Source organism: Chaetodon auriga, chromosome 3 (assembly GCF_051107435.1).
Source record: "Chaetodon auriga isolate fChaAug3 chromosome 3, fChaAug3.hap1, whole genome shotgun sequence".
NCBI classification, from domain to species: domain Eukaryota; kingdom Metazoa; phylum Chordata; class Actinopteri; order Chaetodontiformes; family Chaetodontidae; genus Chaetodon; species Chaetodon auriga.
The window spans coordinates 9,765,143-9,792,416 of NC_135076.1; the positions used below are offsets into that span (position 1 = coordinate 9,765,143).

The window sequence follows — 27,274 nt, forward strand, 5'->3', positions numbered from 1 at the left end:
TCTGAGAAAATGAGGTAGTAACTAATGCAGAATAGTAAAAGGTCTCAGTTAATATGTGCAATGTTTGTATTACACAATTGAGGAAACAATAACACAAAAACACCCGGTATGAAAACAGAACAAAGATCAGAAATCAGAAATGTGCTTATATACAATGTGCATGGTAACTATAAACAGTAAGAACTTGTGAGCAGTGGTGTAATGGTGCCTGAAGAGGTGGGTATACTCTTAATTTATGCCCCATTATTTTCAAAGCGACCCGTCCAGCAAAGGATAAACACCCTGTGTTATTAACACTGACATGTAAAACTACCTTTGCATATTTAGTTCATCCACAAATGTACCAGTAGTATTTGCACATTGTCACTTGAGGAAGAAGCTGTTGCTGCAACATCCACAACCAGACCTGATGTTGCCAGATCTGCTGCTGCTTTTGCCATCAGTGTCCAGGAACAGTGCCGCTTGACACAGGTAAATTAGTCATGATGGACCAATACACAATGCAGTTAATACATTAATATTTGATTATGGCAATCCCTTTTAATGTGTTTGCTTATATTGTGGACCTCTTGGTTTGGATTAATAGTGCAGGAAAAAAAACAATACAAATTTCAAATATTTTCTGAGGGTATTCATGTGTAATTGTATCATGAATTGTGGGGAAGGTTGTATCATTTCTCTTTTATGTTGTTTGGCCATGTTTGAAGTCAGAGCCATTCTAATAAATTTTATTTTGAACAGATTCCTTTTGCATAATTCTTAATTCAAGCAACTTGACTTGTTACTGAATCTTAAAACAAGCTTGTAGCTGAGCTGCTGGTTAGCACCGATGTAGTGTTTGCGTCACCATCGTTAGCTGCTGGCTAATAGCACCGACATAGCATCACAAGGTTGTTTTTTCTGGAAGCAGATTGTTGTTTGGGTTGTTCCCTTCATATCTCCTTCATTTCCTTCTTTTCATTCATTTAATTACTGGCGGGTCCTGAATGCAGTGGAGGTGACAATGCTGGGTGCTCCAAATCTCCTCCATCCTGTGGTGGTCGATGAGCCGAACGCCTGTGGTGTCCACCGCCTCCCGGAAGGAGTCCAACACCTCCTGGATGAGTCGCTCCATCTCCTGCTAGCCTCAGGGGCGATGGCGGCAGTGACGGGCGAGCTCCCTGGCAGACAGCTCGATGCTGGCGTCCCTTCCCTCCTCGGACTGCTTGGCCTCCGTCAGCCTGTCCACGTCGCCACGGTCCCACTCAAAAATGGCGTACGACAGCCTCGCCATGAAGTGGCCATACAGCTGGTGACTGTCAGTGGTGACACCCTTAGCGAAGTGTCGCATGAGGTGCCACACCTCCAGGCGCACCACCAGCTGCTCCCACTCACTGAACATGGCGGCGACCTGTAGTACTGTACCTTGCACTGTCCAGCTGCCATGGGCAACAGTCCGTCCCCCTCTGAGTCAGTGAGGACAGACATGAGCACCTGCCTGTGCTCGATGCCCACGTTGGTGACCCAGACGGCTGAGCCGGCGGCGTCTCCTGCAAGCTTCTTGGACATCTGTACAGGAAAAGAAAGACACGTGACACAATCAAAATAACAACAACAACAACAATCACATGACATTATCACGCTCGCTATCATGTACGCAGAACAATGACAAAAGCTTGCTTTCTTTGTGGAGTCCATCTTTAAGATGTCCCCAAAGATGGATGTGACCCTGACTTTGGTCTCCGCCAGCCGAGGGAGGGCCTCCCTCACATAGACTGACAGCAGCCAGGGAATGCTGGGGACGGGGTCCATGGGCGGGATGGACACCTACCTCTGCAGTGCCACACCTGGTACGCGAAGCTTGCGGACCACAGAGAGGTAGCTCATCGACCATCCACTCTCTGGTGTGCTGCTCCACCAGAGCAGTGCGAAGGCAAGACGCACCATTGCCCAAGGTGCGCTCCTTCAGCATCCCAACCACCATCTTATCGCGGGCCAGCCTGTGTTGTGAGGATGGAGGGAGGCAAGAGGCAAACAAAGATCAACAAAAATCGAGCTGTCAAATGATAAGTCTCAGTGACAAGTGTCCTTTAGCTCTGCTTACTTGTACATGAGAACAGCTGGAAAGCGCTCCCGGTGTGCCAGGTCCAGCTGCTCTAGGATGTCCTGCGCCCATGCCACGTACTTCCTGTGACAGGAACAGCACTCCAGGTACTCTGTGCCCATGAAGTACCAGCCGTTCATGTCCAAGACCCTCCGGATGGTCTTGTACAGGCCGGCGCCGCTCAGCTTGTGCCCACAGGTGGGGCACACCAGCTTGTATGCCCACATCCTGTAGGGCACCCACAGGAAGAAGCGGCTGTGGAAGAAGGCGTGGGCTGAGGCAGGGGGCTAGGCGTAGAGGGGCCGGTCGCCGGGGGGGAACCACCACAGGCGGAGGTCGGCGGTGAGGACAGACTGCCCACTTCCGGCTCTGGTGAACAGTGCCTGGCTGAGCCAGTCTTGCTGCTCCTCTGGCAGCGTCATCCTCCAGCTCCGCTTAGAGGATGGACAATAGGCGTGGACAACTAAAGTCCCAAGTATATAAAAGCAGACACACCAGCCAGAGCTCTCCATGTGTATCTTGTGTGTGTGTGCGCATGTTGACATGTCTTTGCTACCCAGAACTCTGACTCCTGCTAATAATTTCATTGAACACCAATGAGAAGATTTTTCTGAACAATTGAGCATAGCTAAAAACTTAGAATTCTTGGTCCATGTGGCTTGGGGCCTCAGTTCAATACACCACACTACGTGCTTGTCTAACATTCGCCTATACCTACCTGTGCACCATAGGTCAGGGCAGCGGGTCTATTGCTGCCGGCGGCAGCGGCGGGTGGGGACGCTGAGAGTCCACCTCCATCGTGGCGGCGAGGAGCAGATTGTCAGGGATTTCTGCAGATGCAGCGCCTGCCAGCAGAAAAGAAGCAAACATGTGCATTGGCATTTACACACAAACACACAACTTATGCAATGCCTGTGGTGGTGGTGGTGGTGGGGGGGGGGGGGGGTTGAATGTTTGACCCCAGTACTGGTCAAACTGGAGCTCACTCTCACTGAGCACTAGCTGCCAGCACTGGAGGGTGCGAGCCTTCACCTCCTCCCTCACCCTCTCAGGCATCTTCACCCGACAGGCTGCAGCCGATAGGCTTGAGCCAGCCTCGATGCATCTGGCGAAGGCTGGAGTTCAGCCGATGAAGGCTGCAGTCGCAGATGTGGTCTGTAATCCATTCTACAAAGACTCAGACAGGAAGCACATTAATTTCTAAAAGCTTTTTAGATTCAGAATCAACAGTAGGAAAAAGTGTACTGGGAAAAGTCAATGCTGCACAACACTGTAGTACACAGAAAAAGGATATGGACATTTGTATGTACACAGTAAATTTATTTGTGTAGCAATTTGTTACATGTACTGTAAATAAAAAATGCATCTTTGATCTTTCATGTAAAGTCATATACATTGAACAAAATTACATCCTTGCAAAAAATCAGAAACAAAAGAAAGCAAACATCCTGCAACAATGAAAAAAAAAAGTGGTAGTTCAGTAACACCAAAAAATAAATAACAACAACAACATACACTGACATGATAAGTTCTCATCTTCTGGACATCCTGTCGGTCTTGTTGTTCTGGCCAGAGATTTTCGTCGATATCACACCTGATGTTTTCCCTTGCGATGCACCGGGGGAAAAATCTCCTTGCGTAGCGCAACCATCCCCTACAATGATCACCCGTGATGTCCTCACATGCAGCATTCATACCATCCAAGAGAGACATCTGATCCTGTGGCCGATGGTCATATGCTTTCCACCTCCAGGCTGAAAAGAACTCCTCTACTGGATTCAAGAACGGGGAGTATGGTGGAAGAACTCCACTGTCATCCTTTGATGTGCAGCAAACCATTCTCTGACGGCAATGGCTCGGTGGAAGCCGACATTCTCCCACACAATGACATGTTTGGCAAATCTGGCCTAACTAAACATCTTTCATGTTCTGGTATTAGATCTCTGTGAAGTGTATCTAGGAAGGCCAGGAGAAGTTGGGTGTTGTAGGGCCCAATGTGTGGAATATGTGTGCTCACACCATTCTCAGATATGGCAGCACACATCGTGATATTGCCCCCACGTTGGCCTGGTACAGCAATTGTGGCTCTGTGTCCAATGACATTGCTGCCACATCTTCTGCATTTGGAAGGATTGAAGCCAGCTTCGTCCACAAAAACAAGAATTATTCTCTAAACAGTAAAACAGAAAAAATACAAAGTTAGTTGAACAATGCCTATTCAAGAATGTGACTGTTTACCAGTAAGTAGAAATGTTTTCAGTTTTTACTGTATGGGTATCTACAACTTTAAAAGATACAGGCATCATTGAAGTACAGTAAAACTCACTGTACAATACACCATGTGCACACCAGTGGTTTACCTGGACATACTGGTATCGCAGCTCTTTCACTATTCCTCTCAAATGGCACCCTGTAGAGTTGTTTCATCCTCATTTGATTTCTTTTCAAAACTCTGTCTATAGTGGAAAGGCTGACAGAATTGGTATTTGCTTGTTGTGCAGTCCTATACATGTAGAATTCACAAATAGATCACGTTACATATAGTATATTGTATGCAATTGTACTGTGCTGTACTGTTTTGAATAAACACTGGAACAACAGTATAGAACATGTACATATTTACCTGTTTTCCCTCCAGAATGTTTGCACAATTGATGACTCTGTGGATCTGTTTACATTAGGCTGGACTCTCTGACCAGCCTCTTCCATTGTAAGACCATGGTTTACAACATGGTCCACAAGTGTGGCTCTGATTTCATCAGGAACTCTTACTCTTTGCCTTCTCCTCTTCCTCTGTTATGTTCTCCCCTACCACCACGCATTCTTACGCCTCTTCTTCCTCTTCCACGAGCATGTAGCTGTTGTTCAGGGTGCTTTGGGCAAATTCCATATATACTTGATTGTGATTGGTTGATTGTGATTCCTTGTCCATTACTCTCACCTGGTAGCTCATTAGGCAATTTAGCAGACATCACAAACATTCCATGTCACAGAGATTTATGGAACATACATGTGTGTCTGACAGGTTTTGATAACTGAATGGCGCATTTTGCATGTGATGGCTCAAATGATGAACAAATGGTTAGAAGTTGTGAAGAGTTTGACAATTTCACTGAGAATTAACTTATCAGTTTTGATCAGAAAGCCATATGCAAGTGGTTATTGTGCTAATTTGTGGAAAATTGTACTCAATCCTTTGCACACATGCCAAAACATGAGCAATTTCCTTGAATGAATGAGAAATGACAATCTGCTGTGAACACCAAACTAGTTGTTCAGAGATTTGAACTTAATGTTTTGAAAAAAAAAGTTATTCTCATTCGAGAATTGAACCAAAAAGATTGAGAAAAACTGCAATGTGACCAACTTGTCATTATGCTGCTGCACACAAACAGCACATTTAACCGTAAAGAAACGCTTTAATAAACCCAAATACATGTTTGTCTGCTTCGGTATGAACAGTACAGTGGGCCGAACTACTGGATGCACACAATAACCAGTGAAAGACGATGTCGTGTATTGATTTATACACCTATACAAGTGACAAAAAACGACAATAATAACTGGCAAATAAAAACGGCGTTTAGCATTACCATGGAAACCACCGTCGCCGTTCATTTAATCGGCGCCACTGTTGCACACAGGACATTACAGTCAGCCTTACCAATGACTGTCTGTCGCCATTCATCTTATGCTAATGTTCGTGCAATTGTTGTGCAGGCCGTTAGCAAAACGCTGCTTTACTCACCTCTGTCTCTCCAGCACAGATGCCTGAACTGCCGGGGTTGCGGTGGCTGGGGTCAAGGCCGGAGGAGCTGGGTGACCAATGAGAAGCGAGAATTTGAAAGTAGGACAGCGAATCAGACGTTGCTAGAAAATTGGGAGACAAAGTAAGACAGGCCAATGAGGAGCTGCTGAAAGTAAGACAAACGTAAGATAGGGATTAGGGACGAAGGTTTGTCCGTGGACGCAAAAGGCAGGTTCCGTGCTCATCATGTCAGTCTTTATCTGACACCTCTCATACAGCCCTGCAAAGACAATGTGGCTGTCTTCATATTTCACTGTGTAACTCTCATTTTGACTGAATTAGGCAGTGGTGCAATAAGTACTTCAATCAAATCATCTACTGTACTAGGATGCGACACTTTCACTCACATTCACATTTCATTGAGGTTTATTTGCCAGTAAATCATATCAAAAACTAATGCAGTCCAACACAGCAGTTCGGCATTAAATCCTCCTGTCGTAAAAATTATGATGTTCCGTCTTTGTTGGAACTGTTTCAGAGAGTTGTTGATTGAGTTGTATTGCATTATACAGAGAAGTGTTTGTGTTATTTAGCTCATCCTCACTCATATAAATGGTAACACTAAACATGCTTTGTAATAGATCACATGTCAGTCAGCAGTGTCAACCACCTCCTGTATTCTGTTGGTATATGTTAGTCAGACCAGGGCTCTCAAGTTTTGAACTGAGTTCAGAGTGAGATTTTGGCGGTGGGGGTTGGGGTTGGGGTGGGAACGGGGGTCTGATCCGATAAATGACACATACAGTCGTACAAATAAAAATATTCATTCAATTCAGCATTTCTTAGTGCAGGTGTGTGTGTGTGTGTGTGTGTGTGTGTGTGTGTGTGTGTGTGTGTGTGTGTGCTGTGTCTGTAACCCGCGCCCCTCCCCCTGCTCTAGCTGCTGATACTGATGCTACCAAGATGTGGTAGTAAGTAAATGTCATGTTAACTATATTAGATGAGTGTTAAGCAGACGATACTCATCCTGTATTATATAATCAGTTAGTGGAAAATATGTAATACATCCCCAGAAATACAGAAGTCCCTGTAATTATACGTGAAGTCTCGAACATTCTATGAATTTTGACGGCGTTTAAATCAGGAGCTGTTCAAAATCACTGCTATGACCCAACGCGACCAGCAGGTGGTACCCACGCTCCACTTTCACACTGTATTTTCTCCTGAGTTCACTTCATCACTCAGGTTTAATGGACCTGATCTGCAGAAGCAGCTGATGTTAAGTATGTGTGTGAGAGAGCTATGTCAGTGACAAAATAAACAAAAACAAGCAGCTTGTGACCCCATAACCTCGTGAACTCCTACTAAATTACCAGTTTTCTTTCGGATTGTTATCGCAGTTTCGGCTCTTACCGTGTGGTCAGCGTCTTAAGCGTTAAAAGTTGTAATGAACACTTCGGCATCAGATGTATAGCAGATACACACTCTCAAACGAAAGTATTTTGCAAGTGTTTTGAGTGCACATGTACCGGAGGAAGTGAGCTGAAGTGAGTGAGCGAGTCAGAGAGAGAGGAGGGCTGAGTGTGGCCGTGAGCCCCGCACACACGCGCTGAAGTTTTAAGTCACACGGCGCCGCGGGACGTCGAGGATTTCATATCAACCATCCTCACTCTCTCACCTCCTGACTGAGATGTTGCGATGTTCCGTGCAGCCTTGCAAAACGCGGACTTGTTTTGGCTGATTTTGTTTGCTTATGTTTTTCTACCGGAGGCTGGCGGTCGATCAGCCGATGTGGACAGCTGTCATGAGGTGAAGACAGCCTACATGATGCGCCAAATAGGCCCCGTGGAGCTGGTGCCAGACAGGCCGGGAACAGGTCAGTCAGTCTGGTTGGAGATATCAGAGCAGACACTGTGATGGACGCTTTGAAAAGGAGCAGGAATTACACAGAGGCTTGACTGGAGTATTTCCATTTTGCGCTACTTTATTCGTTTACATTTCCAAGGCAAACACTGTATTTTCTATACTGTCAAACAGTTCTTTACTTAGTACTGCTATTCAATACAAAACATACTAGTTTATTGATCACAGTGCAGAGTTAGAAATGAAAGTACCGTACAGAATATAAAATAGGTCCAGGTATGATCAGCTCCACAGCATCAAAATGCTGATTGCTAATTAATGATGCATCAGTGATAATGATGTAACACTGACAGGGCTGTTCTGCTACATAACGACTGCTTTTACTTTTGATACTTTTGCTTTCATTTGATTTTGATTGAAGAACATGTAATTGAGTATTTTTATAAAGAATTTCTGATTTAACTAGAGTGTGCAAATCCTTCTACTATACATTATAAGATATAAAGTATCATAACGATAGATAGAACATGTAACTGAGTGTACACTTTCTGTTGAGTGTCACACACTTTGAGATTAATATAGCTGGGCTCAGCTTGACAGCCTCTCTGTACTGAAAAGAATTTAAAAGGATCATATTTTCCATGTTCTCACTTCAGTGACTAAAATGCAAGCCAAGAAACCCCATTTATTGTTACATAATCAAAGTCCAGCTTAATATCTCTCCAGCTTTAAGATTTTTAATACTTTAAACGTTGCCGTGACTTGTGGCCCACACAGGATTTAAACACATAGCTTTAGAGATGCAGGGCCAAATTCCAACTATAAGGGATCATCACATGTGCAGACAACAGTTCTTAGAGAGAAGCCACTTCTGTTGAAAACTAACCTAAAAAGTCTGCAGCACTTACATAGAGCACTTGAAAGCATACGTGGCTATAAGTGGTGGTGTTAAAGATGCTGTTTTCTAAATGTAAATGTGAGATTTTGTCCGGCTCATGAGGCTCTCTTTGCACAATATTACAGTCCTTCACTGTGTGAGCTACCAGGTCTATATTGTTGAATGGGACAACATCATTTTTAATGTAACTGCACCCAAAAGGAAACCACAGAAAGGTGAACCCATTGAGTCATTTTGTTGGCAGTCATTTCAGACTTCCCTGGGTAGTGGAGACAAGTGGTACATGATACAGATCTCAGGTTAACAAGCTTTATTTTCCTTGTAATCTTCACACAACACAAATGGCGCCTTGTCAAAATTATACCGTTCATGATAATGCACAAGAATCAGATGTTAATCGTTGAGATATAATCAGCCGGCACAAGGAAATCTGTGCCAGACATCAGTAGATAACACTCATGCAGCTGAATGAAAAGTCTCTGCTAGACCTGTATAACTTTCCTGTGGGGACTAATTGTTTACCTGTTGTCAATGACTGTTTTCTGTAGCTTATGTAACCAATTTAGAAGTAAGGCTCTGTAGTATTCCTACAATATTACTGTTGCTGCAGGAGCTGATAGTGTGCAATGAGCTTGTAATCGTTAGAACTATGGATGCTAACCAGTGAAGAATCACTGTACAACATTTCTGCACGATGACGGAGAATTCATTTCAAGTAGGCCGTAGAACAGTTGAATTGCTGTGCTGTCCTTGGTGGACATATCCACATGAACACTTCCTGCTCTTGATTGGACAAATACTCCAGTCCCTGGCCTGTCATTGGTTATTGCTTCCATTATTCAAGAAAAAAAAGGCTCAGAAAATGTCCAAATTCTCTTCTAAACCACCACCTGAAATCAGTTTAACAATAGTTGAGCTTGAGGTTTCATTGCTCAAATGATTCCTAACACAAGGTCCACTTTCATCCTGGAACAGAGACAGGGATTAGTGCCCCACCCCCCGAATACTGTCTGTACCACCACCTGTTATCATGTGACCAAAATGCCTGACATATATCATGTGATAACAATGCATCTATCTCTATGACAACTGAGCAAACTCCATCTGCTAATGAAAGCCATGTGATGCAGCTGAAAGCTCTGGTTCCAGTCAGTGGACCGTCAGCCTAGTGTAATGGATGAGTCTGAAGCTCATGCTGACCGAGTTAGTGTTGGACTGAGCCTGCGACCTGTCGGCTGGCCTCCACGCAACCTGCTGCCCCACTTGCAAACGAGGAATGCAACCTAGGATTTCCAATAAATAGAAACTATCTCAGTAATGTTTTCCACGGTCAGCCAGTGCTAACAGGAATAGCTGAAAGTTTGACACAGGTCTTGTGTGTGTGTGTGTGTGTGTGTGTGTGTGTGTGTGTGTGTGTGTGTGTGTGTGTGTGTGTGGCCATGTATTCCTCATGTTGTGGGGACATACATCTGTTTACACAGTCACATTGTAGGGACTCACCTTCCTTATGGGGACAAAAGGCGAGTCCCACAATGTAAATCATTACATTTTAGGATGTAGACTTGGGTTAAGGTTAGGGTAAGTCTATGTAATGTAAAGTGATGGAAACACAACTCTTTGTGTGTGTGTGTGTGTGTGTGTGTGTGTGTGTGTGTGTGGGGTGCAGTCTGACTTTGGCTGACTGCTATAAGTCAAGCTGTCAAGTAGCTCACTGAGATCAAGGGAAAGAGAGAGATGAGAGGAATGGCCAGTTCACCTACGTCTGACCTGACACACACACACACACACACACACACACACACACACACACACACACTCTCTGGTGTGAGTGGTGAAGTGTCGCCACTGTGCATGTCATCATGTCAGGCTTATTGCAGTGTTATGTTGGTGAAGTCATGAAGTTCTGTGCACTAAATGCTTTTAGATTACTGGCCCCTTAACGGACCAACTAACTTAATTTATTAACAAGATGGATTCTCATTGGTTGGTTAATTAGTGATCAGGGATTGCTATGGATCTTAAAATAACCTTTCAGAACAAATCTCTCTGAGTGCCTCTAGAAGAGCCCAAAGTAAAACAAGTGAGATTGAATCTGAGTCTTTATTCTTGAATGATATGAAGCATTTGTCAGATGTGTCACTGCCTCTATTAATCATGAGACACGTGGTGAGTGTGCCTGAAACTTTTTGTCCAAGGACAGAGTAAAGGTGGACAGAAAGCTGTGCAGTCTTTATGAAATAATGTCTTCCAACCACTATTCTGTGTTTGATGAGATCCACTGAACATATCAGTGGATCGTCAGTGAATGTGAACAGACCTGAAGCTATATTTTCTGCCCCTGTCTTTCAGATGAGTCTCTCCGAGTGTGTGTCCACCCGGGGCCCAGCTGCTGCACCAGTAAGATGGAGGACAGCTACATGGCAGCTGTTCGCAGTGAGACACAGCAAAAGATGCGATCCTACAGCTTTGAACTGAAGTACCTGATCGCTGGACACACCAAGGCCTACAAAGGTGAGGGAGGGAAAGTTCCAGAGGGAGGAGGGGGCTTAGACTCAAGAGTACAAAATGTGTATTCATTAACTTCATGCAGTATTGAAGAGAAATGCATGTTGGAGAATTGAGAAATTGTTTTCCTGTTGCTCTCTAAACTGTGTTTTCTTGTATTTGTATTTGAATGCTGAATGTCTGTTATTCAATTATTATTATTGATGTCAGTTTCTCAAACATAACAATTACCTTTGTTTTCTGTTTTCTATCATTTTAAATGAGTATTTTGATCAAAACAAGCGATGTGAGGATGTCAGCTTGGGCTCTGGGAAATTGTATTCGGATTTGTCTCTAGTTTTTTTGACATTTTGGGGCAGAAATGATCAGAAAAATGCACATTAAAACATCCCAAGATAACTGATTGATAATGAGAATTATCATCAGTTGCAGCCATAATTTAAACAATATTGTTTCTGTTTCAGCTACGCTGCCTTAATGACTGTCCTCATGGATTTATTCTGACTAACAAGCACTAATAAATGTCCGGGGGTCATTCAAGAACGTAAATCAAATTGACTTTAATAGCAGTGGTGATATTGGTGTTTTCACAGTTCTGTCAAGTGCCCGAAGCCCCCCTGTCATTCTCACTTTGTGTGTTCATCATGAAATAGCTAGTATGTGTCAGGGTGGCGGTGTGAGGCCAGTTTATTTTGTGAGGCGCCACAGTGGCTAGCCAAACAAACAACTGATGTTCGATTGAGTCTTTGAGAGAGCAAACTCTCAGAGGGAGCGGCGGAAAACTTTGTTACAACTCTCCGCTCTCTTTCTCTGTCTGTCTGTCTCTGTCGCTGCGATAATCAGGTTTTGTTCTTGACCAATGAGAGAGCGAGGGACGGAGAATGTTTACATTCAGTACGTATCCGCAGCAAAGTGTTGTTGCTGTGGGCAACAGCCGGTCTCTAACGGGCTGCTCTGAATAGGAGGAAGAATACTCTGCTTGTCCACTTGTCTCTCAACGCTATTCACCAGTCTGAGTGAGCATGTGTGTGTGTGTGTGTGTGTGTGTGTGTGTGTGTGACAGAAAGAGCTGGGGTGTGTATGTGTTTGCGTGCATGGATGTGTGTAGAGATTATGAGAGGGGCAGACTTGATGAAACCCAGCAGACAGACATGGCAAACATGTACCTCTCTGTTTTCTTTTTTTCTCCTCTCTATCTCTCACTCTCTCCTCCACGGCTACATCTGAATGCACCCGGGCTCAGTTTCAGCTGCTATTTATGCCCAGTGGATGGCTAAACCATCCATGGGTAAAATTCATGCAAAACAACCGTACACAAAGACGGGCTGAACGAGGAGAGGGCTGCAGCAAGTAACAGGGGGCAAATTAGAGTTTGCTGCATTTACTTAAAATTCAACAGGCTTAAACTATATGATTCAAAGTGTCAAACAAACATATTCTCTCAGCAACCTCATGAGATATCTGGCCATGCACATAGTTTTATGTGCATAGTTTAGTATTAAAAGTAAGTGGGATTTGTATCGTGCTGCTCCACATATGGAAAAACATGCAGAAAGGAAAAGAGCAGAGCAACGTGGCAAGTAATGTTAAAAGCATGAATTTAGTCAGAACATGGTATTTATTATGGTGGAAATCATGAAAAAGTCACACCTGGTGTCACAAATGCTGCATGTCCCATCCACACATTAATAGGTGCCCATGGGCTTTCAGCCATTTTTTTCAGGTGGGAGCTAAAGTTGCTAACTTTTCAGCAGCAGTGTGCTGGATTCTCAGGAGACCCTGCTGTCAGTAGTTTTCAGAGGAGCTTTTTCTTCGCAGTAAAGTAGTCCATCCATCGATCAAAAAACCTGGACAAATGGAACAAAAACAACCTGCACGGCTAAATCATTCTGCTTTCAAGTGAGAAAATATGCTTTTTTGTGTTTTGCGTGAAACAACCCTTCAGTGAGTGAAATTAATTTTGCTCGACGGCACTGGTCTTCAACAGCTGAGCTAAATCTCCGAGGATCCCCTCTCCAAAGCACAGAGATTAAAACCCACTAGAGAAACTGAGACATGCCCAGAGCGGTTGTAGTCGGGCTCTATTTACACCCTGCGGATTACTTCAGTGTGTGCATGTGTGTGCGCTCATGTGTCTGCATGCTTGCGTGCATTTCTCCTGGCACTGTAAGACCCTTGTGCCCTCTCCACCATGGCGCAGCTGTCATCCAATCACAGAGGGTAAAGAGCTAATCACAGGACCCCAGAGTAGGCTTCGCCGTGTCACTCGATGCCATCTGTATTTGTGTTGCTATTGCCAGGACATGGGTATGCAAACACATAAAAGTGAGATGTTCTCACTCAGTACTTTAGGCAAGTGAGCACTGCCCCTGCTGCTCCACCGCCTCACCCCCTTACCGCCATCAACGTCACTTCATTTCATTTCATCTATGTGTGTGGAAATGAGTAAGAATGCACAGAACTGAAATACATACCGGCTCACTGACTCAACGGCTTTGTGAAAGTCACAGATAAATAGATTTCCCTCTCACTCTTACTTCCAGTTTGAGTGTGTGTGTGTGTGTTTGTGTGTGCGCGTGAGTGTCAGCATGCCATCAGATTGACATCACCCTTTTTACTTGGCAAGTTTCAAACATAGACACACACACCGTCACACACCACAGGCACACAGCCTCCGTTAAGGGTGCTGTCCACTTTATTAGACCGTGTCGGACATAGGAAACACAGTGGATCCTGAGATCGGGCCTCTCATTATCACCTGACTATAGATAACAGGGTAGTGAAAACGAGCTCAGGGATGAATTAAGTCGTGTGCTATTTTGGCTCGTATGCAGCAGGATAAAGTCAGTCCAAGGTTAGCGAGACAAGGGAAACTAATAGATGCACAAATGTGGGAATGACATGCATGTCAGTTATGCCCCCATTAGAAATTGGAACTATTTTATATAGACTGACTGCATCTGTCTGCTTCATATATGACCATATAGAACACATGACATATAACAGAATTTATGTGGTGTCGTAGCACAAAAGACTGCTGTTGCTCATAATGTTTTTTTAGTCATACCAGTGGCGTGACTCTAAAGATGGCAGTGTTGGTCCATCGACCACTTTGGTCCAGACTGTAGTATGGTGGTCCAACTTGCGGACGCATTGCCAAAGACATTCATGGTTCCCTGAAGATGAATCCCAGTGACGTTAGTGATCCCCTGACTTTTTATGTAGTCACTCAATAAATTTTTGTCTCTCTCTCTTTCTGTGTCTTCTCTCTTGTTCCAGAGACCTTCGAGTCACTCGTTTCCTTCACATCCAACCTGACCGGCACTCTGTTCGACAGCGCCTACTCTGCTCTGGCGTCCGACTGTCGCCCCCTTGTGTTTCAGCTGTTCAGCAGCATCAAACGCCACCTTTCGGGAGAGTCTAATTCCTCACTGGACAACAGTGTGCGTCAGTTCTACAACGACCTGTTCCCGCTGGTCTACCGCCGCCTGCTCAATCCTGGGATCGGCCACACGTCGTCCCAGTCCTATCCCTCCCCCTCCACCAATCATGACGACTGCCTGCGGATGACGCGGCAGGATGTCAGCCCGTTCGGACCCCACCCTCGCCTGCTGGTCAGCAGCTTGTCCCGTGCGCTCGGGCCGGGCCGAGCTCTGAGCCGACTGCTGCGAATGGCCGGAGAGGTTGTGAATGCGACCGAGAAAGCGACGTTATCCAGAGAGTGTGGGCGAGGCTTGGTGAGGATGCAGTACTGTTCCCACTGCAGAGGGCTGACCCTGATACGGCCTTGTACTGGACTGTGTGTCAACATCATGAGAGGATGTCTGGTAAGTATTTGAACATATGCTGTTTGTATCTGTTTTAGCATTGGATCTGTGCGTTAAAGCTGTGGTAGGCAGTTTATTTGAGGTGTCATTAGGCAAAAATTTCATAAAAGCCTTTCAGCATATTGTAATTCAAGTGGTCTTACAGAAAACTACACTTGTGCACCATCTCTTGACTCTGCTTTCAGGTTTTAGAAAATGCAGCCTGTGATGGGAGAGATTGGCCAATCACAGGTCATTTCAGAAAGAGGATGGCCCTCTTGGCTGTTTTACAAATGCAGATGTACATGCATGGCCCTTCAGATGGTGAAAGCCTTGTCTCGCATAGCCAGAGCTATCTCCACACCTGCTATTAGTGCTGTGCCAGGGCTGGAGAAAGTGAAAGCCTGATTGAAGGGGCCTGTGGTGTGTGTGTGTGTGTGTGTGTGTGTGTGTGTGTGTGTGTGTGGTGTACTAGCCTCTCATCTTGCTGTTTGACAGTGTCATAGCTGCCACTGAAGCCTCGGGTGCTCTGTCCTGGAGCTGAGAAGCAATGGAAGGGCGTCTTTGAGAGGACGAGTTGCAGCAAAAGAGACTGGGGTCTTGACAGGGCTCATGCCTGGGAGAGCTGTTCAAACTTGTGTATTCAGTGGGCGGGGCTTAGCAGAGTGGTACGAGGCAGTAGAGAGAGAGGCAGAAGGTTTTGTATTGTGTATGCTCAGTTGTCGCCTGCTGTAGCTTTATGTATGACGCTAGGAGCAGAAGGAAATTAGCTTAGCTTAGCATGAAGACTGGAGGCAGGGGGAAACCGTTATCCTTTCTCTGTCCAAAGTTGAAACAAAGCTTAAGCAGCTCTTTCAGTTACAGACTGCTGCATCCAGTCTGTCAGGCAGAATGCCACCACAGGTCCTTCATCCCTGACTGTCAGACTGTTTAACTCTAGTATTGTTTAAAGTTGCACTGGGTTGAAGTTCTTTCCCATTTCAACATCTCAAACTTACTGTTTTTATACTATTATTAATGCTAACACATGTTTATCTTATCAGTAATGTTTTGCTCCACAAAATTATTTGTGATCTGGAGATTAACAAAAGTTCATCTAATGCTGTTCTTTTCAGGTCGTCTGTGTGTGCAGTGTAGTTGATGCTGTTTTAGATGCATGAGACACCTCAGAGTATTTGTCTCTTTCTGCCTCTGGAGAGGCAAGTTAAAAAAAATAAAAGTAGTCATGCTCCCATCATTCACATAACTGAATCAGTCATTCAGTTGTTCATTATTTGTCATGTAGTTTTCAACTGACAAATAAGAGCAATGCCAAGAGAATTGGCAGTGTCCTTCGAGTGTCTTACTGGGCTGCTTCTAAATTTGCTGGAGAGCTTTAGCAGCGCCCACAATAGAGAGACTTCTTCATAGCACAAAGCTGGAAGGTGGCCCTGTTCATGCCGCTTGAGAGTTTCTTGGAAGAAAAGAAAGTGTGATGGAAAAACAACTCCCATCATGTTTATCCTCTTCAGCAAAGGAAAGCATAGAAAAACACACAGAGCAAAATCAAGGAGAGGCAGCGGGACAAGTCGGAACAGCCTCTATGTGACAGAAGGCAACTTGGTTTCTGGGAAGTGCGTTCTTGGCTCTTCCGTCATGAGATAGAAACCAGTCATCTCAATCACTGGCTCATTCATCCTTTTGTTTTTCTAATTATAGCAAAGTGCCACCATCAATTTGTCACTGATAGATTGATTTTGAAGTAGGATGTATGCAGAACATCTAAGCCAATTTAGCAGCTTTTAAGCAACATTTAATTGTAACGTTCAAACATGTTCTTATTCTCTTTCTCCTCCTCTTTCCACATTTGCCACCTCTGCACCCCCTTTCTCTTCCGCCACCCCCTCCCCCCTTATCTGTATCCACTCCTCTCATGTCTCCACTCTCTTTAGATGGGTGTATCAGAGCTCGGCGCCCCCTGGAGGAGTTTGGTGATGCTGCTCCAACGGTTAGCTGCTACTTTAGCGACCAGCAGCAACCACAACAGCATGGAGTTAGCTCTGTTAGCAGTGCGAAATCACGTGAATGATGCCATACTGCACGCTCAGCTGCACGGACCACGCATTACAGCCACAGTAAGCAGAGGAGGGGATGATGGGATGGAGGTGAAGGTGTATTTTAGTGCCCCTAACATGAGCCCCTGTAAAATACGGTCAGTGAATAGCATCAGAAACAGATTGCTAAACCGTCCTTACTCATATACCCCAATAATAAAGTCATTTGAATTTTGGACACAGAGTGAGGAAGGCCGTGGGTTTTCTTTCAGCCTGGCAGTTGGATCTCCTAACAAAAGCCTTGTACCTAGATGGGCTAAAAACAGCCTCATTCTTCAGAGAATCTGGGGTTCCCCCTCAGTCTGTGTGTGTGTGTGTGCAAGTGTGTATGTGAGTGTGAATACAGATCCAGTGCCAGACAAAGACTGTGGTTGGCGGGACAACCGATACCCAGAATGCAGCTTGGTTCTGAGTGATGAGAAAGTTTCTGTGGCTAATCTGTGGACAAACAGACGACACACAAACACATGCATGCACACACTGGTGGAGGAAGAAATAGAGTAGCCGTCCAACTTTGAGAGAACATTGTGGACTTAGTAGAGTAGATTCCTGAGAGGTAAACAAACACACAGAATCGCACTGCTAATTGTCGCTAATACGAAAATACCGCGTCAGTGAATATTTGATCAAGCCTCTTATTCATTAGACACATCACCAAAGGCTGACCCCTAACCCTTTAACAGAGTGCATGTGCAGCGTTTAAAGTTAATGATGATCGACAGCAGTAACCTCTTTGAACAAGTAAGACTGTTGGGAAAACTAATTTTACCAGCCCATAATATAATAATGCATTGTGGGCTGTGCGCAACCATGTTGGATTTTGCTTTACAACACAGAACAGAAATAATTTTGACTTTGCAAGTTTGACTGTTCTGACTGCGTAGCTGGAATTTCCTGGCAGCTAAGACTGAAATGCATATTGGATGTAATTCATTCATTCAAGTCTTTAATTAAGACTCTGGCAATCGGAGACCCTCGTTTTCTGCAATGCTGAGCATGAACAAAGACAACAAACAATCAAAAAGCAAACCAGTTAGAATAGAAATACAAACATACAAAGCAACAACAGCTTCAGTTAAAGGCAGATAGTGGACGGTTATTCAGTAAAATCCTAAAGCGTCACTAAAAGCAGACTTTCCAAGTTCAGTCCTGAAATGAGACACCTGAAGAACCAGCCAGTCACTGGAATTATTCTAGATATCAGAACTAATCTAGCTGCCTTTGACTAAGTGCTACTAGACCAGTAAATCCCAGCCAGGGCTACTTGGACCCCAGTGGGTATCTTTGCTGTTTCTTCTGCTCCTTACGTGGGAGCTCATCTGATGTGCTGTGGGGAGAACTAACTATGACATGGCATTTCTCTTAAAAGCAGCCTGCACACTGTCTCTTCCTCAGGTAGAAAAGGTGTGTGGATCCCAGGCAGTTGGCCCCATGATGCCAAGTACAAATCCCACCACCTTGCATGCTACAGCCTCTGTGAGCCCCCCTACCTCAGTAACCTCAGAGAGGTCACCGGTGACGTCAACACACTCAGCCGCTCATCAGCGTCTGCAGCAGCAATCCCGGAGGTGAGCTGCATGCATCTGATGAAATGCATGAGTTCCTGTCAGCGGTCAGAATATCTGAGACTTTCCCTCAAGGAAAGGTTCTTTTTGCATTGCACTTTCAGCCAAAGCAGAGAAAAATCAACTCAAACACACATTCCTGTGCTTGTGTGTGTGTGTGTGTGTGTGTGTGTGTGTGTGTGTGTGTGTGTGTGTGTGTGTGTCCCACCAGGTCATTCCTCCTTAAAGGTTCCAGAGGAGACAAGAGTCGCAGCCTGAAGAAACTGTCAAGGTAAATCCGTCTCCATCAGTTGTGCTTCGAATAATTATCAAAGGAGTGTTTGTATATATTAAAGAAGCAACATGTAATCACCTGTTAATGTCTGCCCATGTGTTTTTTGGAGTAGTCATTTACTCCATTCTGTCCATTCATTGGAGCCAGTGTCCTAAGAAATCGTATTATCAGAGTTTTTCCCCTGGACTTAGGATATGTATTTCACAATCACTGAATCTGTGAGGATAATTTAGTGCAAATATTAGGCCAATAAAGTGTAATCAAGCTGTCCCCACCAGTAATGATCATCAGTCAATGAATAAGCCAGTTAATAATACAGTGCCTTTGTAATTTAAGGTGTCATTCCCCCTGAAGAATATAGCCATTTCCTAAAGGTGGGACTTTCATTAATTAGTCATTATCAGAAGTGCAGTGAGCTTGTTTCCCCTCTCCATGTTGTTTTCAGTAACTTACCAGAATACATCAGAAGCAATTTCACCAGGAATTGAACACGACAGGTCTAAATTGAAACAAATAAAAGCATATGGTACACTGGTCTTAGTCTCATCAACAGCAGGCCAAGCGTTCAACTGTGCACAACCCTCTCTCTTTCAGGGAGTTTGAGGGCTCTATCCAGCGGTACCAGTGGTTTTTCTCAGAGCTGCCCGAGATGCTTTGTGAAAGTGAGATGCTGGTCGAGCAGCACACATGCTGGAGTGGCCACGACGTCATAGAGAGGTGAGTGGGTTCGTTATATTACTTCATAGTAAAGGCAGGACCTACCAAACACCAAGCATATAGAACAGTTGCTCTGACACAATAGATGGTCCGAGATGACTTCTTGAATGTGGCACCCATTTCTGGCTTTTAATACCCACATAGTCCCATATTGGACAAATGATGAAAATGCGAAATTTTGTCATTTAATTTTAGTTCCAATATGCTGAAGCATGAAGCTAAAACAGCAGAAAGGGCTTAATGGTGTGTGTGTGTGTGTGTGTGTGTGTGAGAGACGGAGACAAGTACATGAAGAGACAGAATTTAGATGTAAAAATATTGGCATTGGACAGGTTTGTGCCCAAAAAGCCTGGGTCAGGATTCAAGCTCTGTGCAGCACTCAGGAGCCATTATGAGCAATAAATGACAGCAATGAGAGCTCCACTCGGTTGGTCATTCATGACTTTGTCTACTTTTTAGTCAGAATGATTTTTTGATTTAAAATAGGGGGAGAAAATGAGAAAGTCCAATTTGTGTGTGTGTGTGTGTGTGTGTGTGTGTGTGTGTGGCTCCCAATAGTTGCCAGGGTGGGGGGGTGACAGGGTTGTGAAGGTTAGAGAGTTCATTTCCAGAGTCTTTCTCATGGTGATTACATTGGCAGCTTAAACTGGTAACAAGACAAATGGGCACACACACACACACATACCAACACACACACATGCACGGACTCACATGCAAACATACTCCAACACACACATTCCTACAGACGTACCAACTAACGCACATACCAACACGCACTCTGCAATACACAAAGAATATGGAATGATTGTGCTCATCTGACATCTCACTGCACACACACACACACACACACACACACACACACACACACACACACACATTCTATCCATCTCAGTAGGAAGCAGTTTCTGTGATGGAGAGGATATTCCATTAATGGTCTATCAACCACATGAAACAGGCCACGTAGCCTTGCAAGGACATCCTACACAAACAAACACACACAAACAGACATAAAACACACACACACACACACACACACACACACACACACACACACACACACACAGACATTGCTTTGTCACCGTCAGTACAGTGAAGGCCAGTAAACCTTGTATTTAATGGCTGTGCCATTTCTTTGGACCAGGATAAAAGGTATTTTATTGTACATAAAAAAACATTCATTACAGTAAAATATTTCATGATAATGACTGTTCCGTAGTAATCTCTGTGACAAATGATAACATTTTAGGAAACTCAATGAAATTGGAGCCTTAACAAACTAATTCACCATATTAAGCTAGAACCCTCCTGCACATGTGGTGAGGTGAGAGTGTGGATTAAAGTGTTCTTGACTCTGTATTGTCAAGTGACAGTAGATTGTCTCTGAGATAAAGAAAGGCTGGAGGTTAGCGAACACAAGGGGCCTGATTTGCTGTAGCAGTAAGCACAGCGGACAAAATGTTGTGTTTAAAGTTTTAATTTCCTTCCTTATCTACATTCAGGCCGCGAAGCTTGGCCCAATCCTCCCCAAACCAGAAGTCCCTCCTTACTTTATAGTTTTTTATGTGGCAGGTGAGTGAAGTGAGGTTTCTGAACATAAACAAGACTGTAAGTAAAATATTCAGAAAGCTTCAGACTGTCATTATCTGTGAAGCACGTTTTAGGGTGAAGTTTTACTTAGAGGAACAGAGGCGATGTTACACTCAGCCTGTGTTGGAGTTCAGCCAGTCTGTGCCTCTCTGACCTCTTTACATCTTCTTCTCTCTTGCATCTATCCATCCACCCATTCATTCATTAATTCAGCCATCCATTCATCTCTCCATCCGTCTCTTCAGACCTCCATTCATCTCCTCCACCCTCTGACCCATTTCACTTACAAACGTCTGTGCTGGTGAGAGTGTGTGCATGTGAGAAAAAGAGAGGTAAGCTTCAAAACACACATGCCTAAGGGCATTAAGGGATGCGCTCATGCTAAAACAAAACAATCAAAAAAATAATCATTTTAAGGGAAAAGAAGTAAATTATGTCTTACATTTGAACACAAGCAGGGCATCGTTTCACAAAAGAAAGGGAATATATAAGAAGGAAGCTACCATATACATCTACAATCTGTTTGCAGTATTTAACAGCTTGAAGTAAAAGTCTGAGAATACAACTACCAACAAGTTACCCTGAACAACTCAAACAATTTGGAGACTGATGAGTAAACACTGCTATCAGCTGCCAACCCAGACCAGGCCATATATAAACTGAGGCGATGGCAGCAGGACCCAGCTGGCAGCAGACGGTCCTGCAGTCGCTGCTGGCAGTGGAGAACAGAGCAGGGAACGATGAAACATCACATCTTCACCATTGTTTGTTGTTTTCCATCATGTTATAGACATAATAGCTCTGAAAATATATCTGTTCTACATAATATTAAAGTACATTTCCACCATCCAGTGACATTTAAAGTCACAGCTGCACTGAGCAGCTTCCCACCCATCCTTTTCTTACTTAATGTCACTTAATGTCACAGCCTCCATCTGTACCTAATTTACCGTGGCCCTCTATGAATGGCTCTGGTTTGAAGCGGGGGGGGGGGGGGGGGCAAATGAACTCCAGAGTGTGTGATATGCAGTGGAGTGCTGGTTCTGTCTCTGAAGCTTTGCTTGACTGGCCTCAACAAGACAACACAGTTATGGGGGTATGAGAATGAACTGTGCATGAATATTCACCACAGTTGCAGTCGAACAGTTTTAAAGATGTGTGTTTTGCAGCTGTTAAGACTGACTAAACTGTGCTCTTTATGTTGGAGCTGTAATAGCTGGTTATCTCCAGGAGAGGGAAGCATCTTATCACCATCCAAAGTAACAAGGCATTAGTGCCGCTTCCACCAGCGAAGACCTGCCACACCCGATGTTTTGATGTATTTTGTGTGTTTAATAATGCATTAAATTCTCTATTACATCAGCCGTTAATGCTTCACAGAGTCAGAGAAATGCTGAGAAAGAGCTGTCCGTAGGGGGTGGAGAGGAAGATGATGGACAGAGAAAATGAGACTAAGTGCAGTTTTTCCAAACCTTTCCAAACCACAGCATATCGCTTGCACATCTGGTACAAAGGGTATCAGTCTGAGCCTCAGGTGTTAGTATAGTGTGTTATTGTTGTGTGTGTGTGTGTGTGTGTGTCTGTGTCTGTGTGTGTCTGTGTCTGTGTGTGTGTGTGTGTGTGTGTGTGTGTGTATGATAGAACTATGTAAATGACTCCACAGGAATGCAGCTTGATTTACAATTGAGGTTGCGACTCGTATAATTACACTCAGGTCAGATCACAGGTAATTTTATTTTCACTGTGTTCTTTGTGAGTGTGTGTGTGTGTGTGTGTGTGTGTGTTCGCGCCACAGATGCTTTAAACGTTTGCTGCAGAGATGAGACAGAGATGAGATGAGACACGGATCTCTGTGTGTGTGTTACCCTTAACAATCATGCAGCAACCGAGGGCAGCAGCAGCAGAGCAGCTCTGTCGTTATGGTGCTGGTGATTTATGTCTGTCATTCTCTAGATCTTATTAAGCGTCACTCACGGTCACACCTCTCTGTGTCGTCTGTAGTGCACTTTCATCATCTGGTGTCAAACAAACAGAGAATCCCAACAGTCATCTGTAATCTGGAAATAGCTCATTCACAGCACTGATGGTTTCCAATAAAGGCAGCAGCAGAAAATGCTTTCGATGTGTAGATGCTGTTGATGCTTTCTGCTCCATTTTAATATAAAGCACAGTCCACAGGCTGTGATGTGTTGTTTGATATTGTCTATCTGGTACATTTGCCAAATGGTAATAGAAATGATTTTCTGTAATTTCAGTCACTTTCACGGAGACACAGTCATGTTTATCCCCCCTCCCCCCATGTGCTAGTTCTCAGACTCCAAACTGATAAAAGAGGCAGAAGATCTGATGAGTCCAGTACTCTTTCACTGCATTTCTGCTCATTCTAATAGAAGTTACTCGTTTTAATTGATCGCAACGATACTGAAAGGCAGTAAAATGAAAACAAAGAGCCGCCACCTCTTCACCTCCAACCTCAGAGAATCTGTAGGCTGTTAAGCATCAGGTGGGAATGATATCTGTTCAGCCTTCGACAGATGTGCAGGTGCTGCTGGCAGGTTGCTGTAAGACTGTCTCCTCCCGCAAATACATAATGCACACAGCCAACTCTTCTCACTGCTGCTGTGCCGTAGGGCCTGTAGGCTGAAGATGTTAAACTGCTGATGGGTGAAACAGCATGGATCCTTTCTTCATCTTTCTATCACAACAATCATTACAGAGCATATTTCATTAATAAGTGATCTTTCAAATACATCTCGCATAGTCACAGATATTGGCTCATGCGGTCCTTTTGCATTTGTGGGGGAGATTGCGCTGACCCTAATGACTATCATCCAATTTCCAATTTGTCCTATCTGTCATTTATCCTGGAACTGCTAATCAATAACAGTTGAAGGCATTCCTCTTGGAGCACTCGGGTCAATCTACTTTTAGAGTCAATACTAGCCCCATCTTAGATCTTAGGTGCAAATGATTAAGACAATAGGAATATTGCCCTGTATATTTACAGATTTATCCTCTTGTGATGTCAGAATGGATGCCTCTTAATATTTTCAGAGCTGCCTCAGGAAAGGACCAGCCCAGTCTGAATGCTGTGCGTTTAAGCCCTGTGCTGTTCACCAGTCACGTAAATGACATGTCTTTAATGCTTGATTGTCAAATGCATCTGTATGCAGATGACACACCATTGTTTTTTGTAGTTGATTCTGTTGTTGCAGGGAAATTAACGCTCCTCTTAACTAACTACAAGATGCTAGTTACACACACATGCAAATACAACTAAACTCTTACTGTACTCAATATCCAGAGTATGCTGCTACAAAAGCCTGGCACTTATATTCATTGCCCACCACATTTTTTTTTCTGAAGTCACTTCATCTCCTTTATTGAGAGGCACAATAACCCTTTGTATTTATTTATCTACAAATGTTGCACAATCACCATCTTGTATGTGTCTTTTAATGCTCTGGAAGGAATTACAGCTTTATTGTTGTTGAACTAGTCGTATGAAACCATCTGCACTTAATCTCCCACTTAAAAACCAAACGCTTTATAACCCCGTATAACCCTGTACGGCAAACATAATCATAGCCTCATACCTGCCCGTAAATCGTGAACTAATTATGATAATTATTTTCCATTCTTTTCTTGTCTGTTTGTATTGTTTGGCTTATTTCTTGGTGTAACTGTAAACAGGCTGTGTGGTAAAAGAGCGGCTGTGCTCAGCCAACCTTATAAAGGTCAAATCAATTGGCTGTCACTCATAGTTTCATTGATACTAATGAGCACACGCATTCCTAGCTTTAATGAACATTAAGGAAAACATGAGCATGGCAGAATATTTGTGAGGCGCTGACACTCTTGCATGTGTAGCAGATTCATTGGATGTGTGGTGTTGATACTGATCTCCAAAATCTTTGCTGGAGTCTGAGGAATCTTGGGATTTCCCCCTGGAGCACACTCTGTGGTTTTTAATTGAGCTTTTTTTCATCCTCCCTCCTCACCCTTCTTCTTTCCTGTCCTTTTTTCCGCCCTCTTTTCTCTCATATTCTGCTCTTTCTGTTGTCTGGGATTGTACAAATCATTTAGGGGCAAGTTGCTGAACTTTTTCTCGCACGTGTTAATGCATTTACATGCAGCCCAATAACCTGTTGTTCCATAAGATTTTCAATCCACCTGTTCTTTGCATGTTGTCATATGTAACATCATATCCTGTTTTTTTCTACCAACCATTTCCATGTCTCATCCCAGACATACAGTAAAAACAGATTTAAATTCTTATAGAGATTAGATGGGATATACTTTATGATCTTTCGCCGTGCGTCTTTGTAATCATTGTAAGCGGTTTCCATGGTGACTGTGCTTGAAATGTTCCTTTTCTTTATGTGGCAACACAAAAGGGATCAATGAGATATAGACGGTCTCATGAAGTAAGATTTGTGGGTTAGCTAGGGTAGCTAACTTCCTCTGGATTATGTTAATATCAAAGGATTTGAGAAAATGTGTAAATGGCCCACCCACTAACAGCCTCCACAAAAATGTAACAATAGTCCCATATTGATTAAAGAAACAAGGTGGACCTCACCACAATGGGTCATATCACACAGTAAACAAAAGAATGTCAACACAGTCACTTTGGGATGTATAATTACAGCACAATACGACCTGATCACATGCGGTCCATTTGTCTATTAAAGCATATCTGACGCTGAACTTTGAATCAAAACCGAGGTGGCAGATACAGTACCTACAGCAGCCATGTGCCAACCATAAATCCAGCCATAAAAGTTACTCCCACTAATTTATGTACACAGTGTTGTGGTCACAGACCCTAATCAATTGCTCCCTTCCTGTAGCCATTATGTTTAATCATTTACAATGCAGTTTTTCTCCAGTAATCCTCTCTGCACTGGCAGCAGAAACACCACAACAGTAATAATGCAACTCAACTTGAAACAAGAGCAAAACTGATGCTAATTATTTTTCTCCATTTCCACTTTAGGCTACTGAATATGTCGACAGTGTCAGCAGTATGATGTTTAGTTTATATTTAGTTGAATATATTTGCTATTGTTGTGTGCCGTGTTCTTTTTTCCCTCTGCGTCATATTATTTTTGCCTCTCTAATGACCTGCTTTTCCCAAGAGGATCTGTCGTAAATTAAACATGCAGCTCTTAATCTGTCGCTGTTATATATGTGATTGGCTGCATATTTAATGTAAACTTGCCCACAGCTGGATTTGAAAACGTGTCTCACAGAGACAGCCCACAACCACTTCTGTGAGATGAGTTATCAAAGATTGGCTTAATGAACCCAAAGCACGGAAAGAACCAGGCTGAGCTGAACTTGCTTTGTGAGTCAGGACATTTGACTTGACTCAAATAAGACCTTTAGCAGGATGTGACCTTTTCTCAGGAAAAATGCATGAAATCACAATCTGTGTCAGAGTAAAACAAAGATTTGAGAAAACTTAATTAGAGACTTCACGCATCAGATTAAAGTTTCTGGTTGGATCTGACTCCAGACCAGCAGGGTTAGCATGGCTCCAGAGGCTGGGGTCTTCTCCACCACACCATCTCTTGGCATTCGTCAAGTCGTATTTTTTTTTTTTACATTCAGTTGACATCCACCATGGCTCTGCTCTCTGGTTCCCACAATCCTCTTCCCTTGTTGCCATAGACAGAGTGTGTTTGTATTTCGAGGGTGTGGAGTCAGCGGTTACTGAGTTGGTGGCTGATTGTATTAGCTCGCAAAGCTGGTTTGGAACTTGGAAACTCGGAAAAATATGACTCATGAGCTGTTGTTTCTTCTCATGCTTTTCTCTCAGTTCATCTTCCTTTTGATCCACCCACTGCACCCCCCCACCCCCATCCCCCCCCACCCCCCCACCCCCACACACAGACAAAATGATGTGATACTTGCTTATAGCCCACTGCGGAAAGAAACATCAGTATGCAAGCAGATCAAGGATCAAACTCAGTAACGATGTTCATTTGCCACATGCAGGCCCATTTTTTGTCATTTAAACAAGTTCAGTATGAAGTCCTTATATGCACATATCTGCAGAAAAAGTAGCTATTAGCAGGCTGAGTGGAGGAAAGCATCCAGAAAAAGAAGTGAGAAGAAGCCAGAAACCAG

General features: G+C 43.8%; 1 protein-coding gene across 1 annotated transcript in view; it reads left to right on the top strand.

The window, feature by feature from the left end:
* Window positions 1-7,494: 7,494 nt before the first annotated feature.
* LOC143316193 (glypican-5-like) overlaps window positions 7,495-27,274 on the top strand; it is a 46,400-nt gene continuing 26,620 nt past the window's right edge. The window contains exons 1-7 of the mRNA XM_076723977.1: window positions 7,495-7,707; window positions 10,942-11,103; window positions 14,377-14,924; window positions 16,835-17,017; window positions 18,392-18,564; window positions 18,773-18,832; window positions 19,430-19,552. Of these exons, the coding sequence (XP_076580092.1) occupies window positions 7,530-7,707; window positions 10,942-11,103; window positions 14,377-14,924; window positions 16,835-17,017; window positions 18,392-18,564; window positions 18,773-18,832; window positions 19,430-19,552 (1,427 nt within the window). The 5' untranslated portion in view covers window positions 7,495-7,529. The remainder of the gene's footprint in view (window positions 7,708-10,941; window positions 11,104-14,376; window positions 14,925-16,834; window positions 17,018-18,391; window positions 18,565-18,772; window positions 18,833-19,429; window positions 19,553-27,274) is intronic.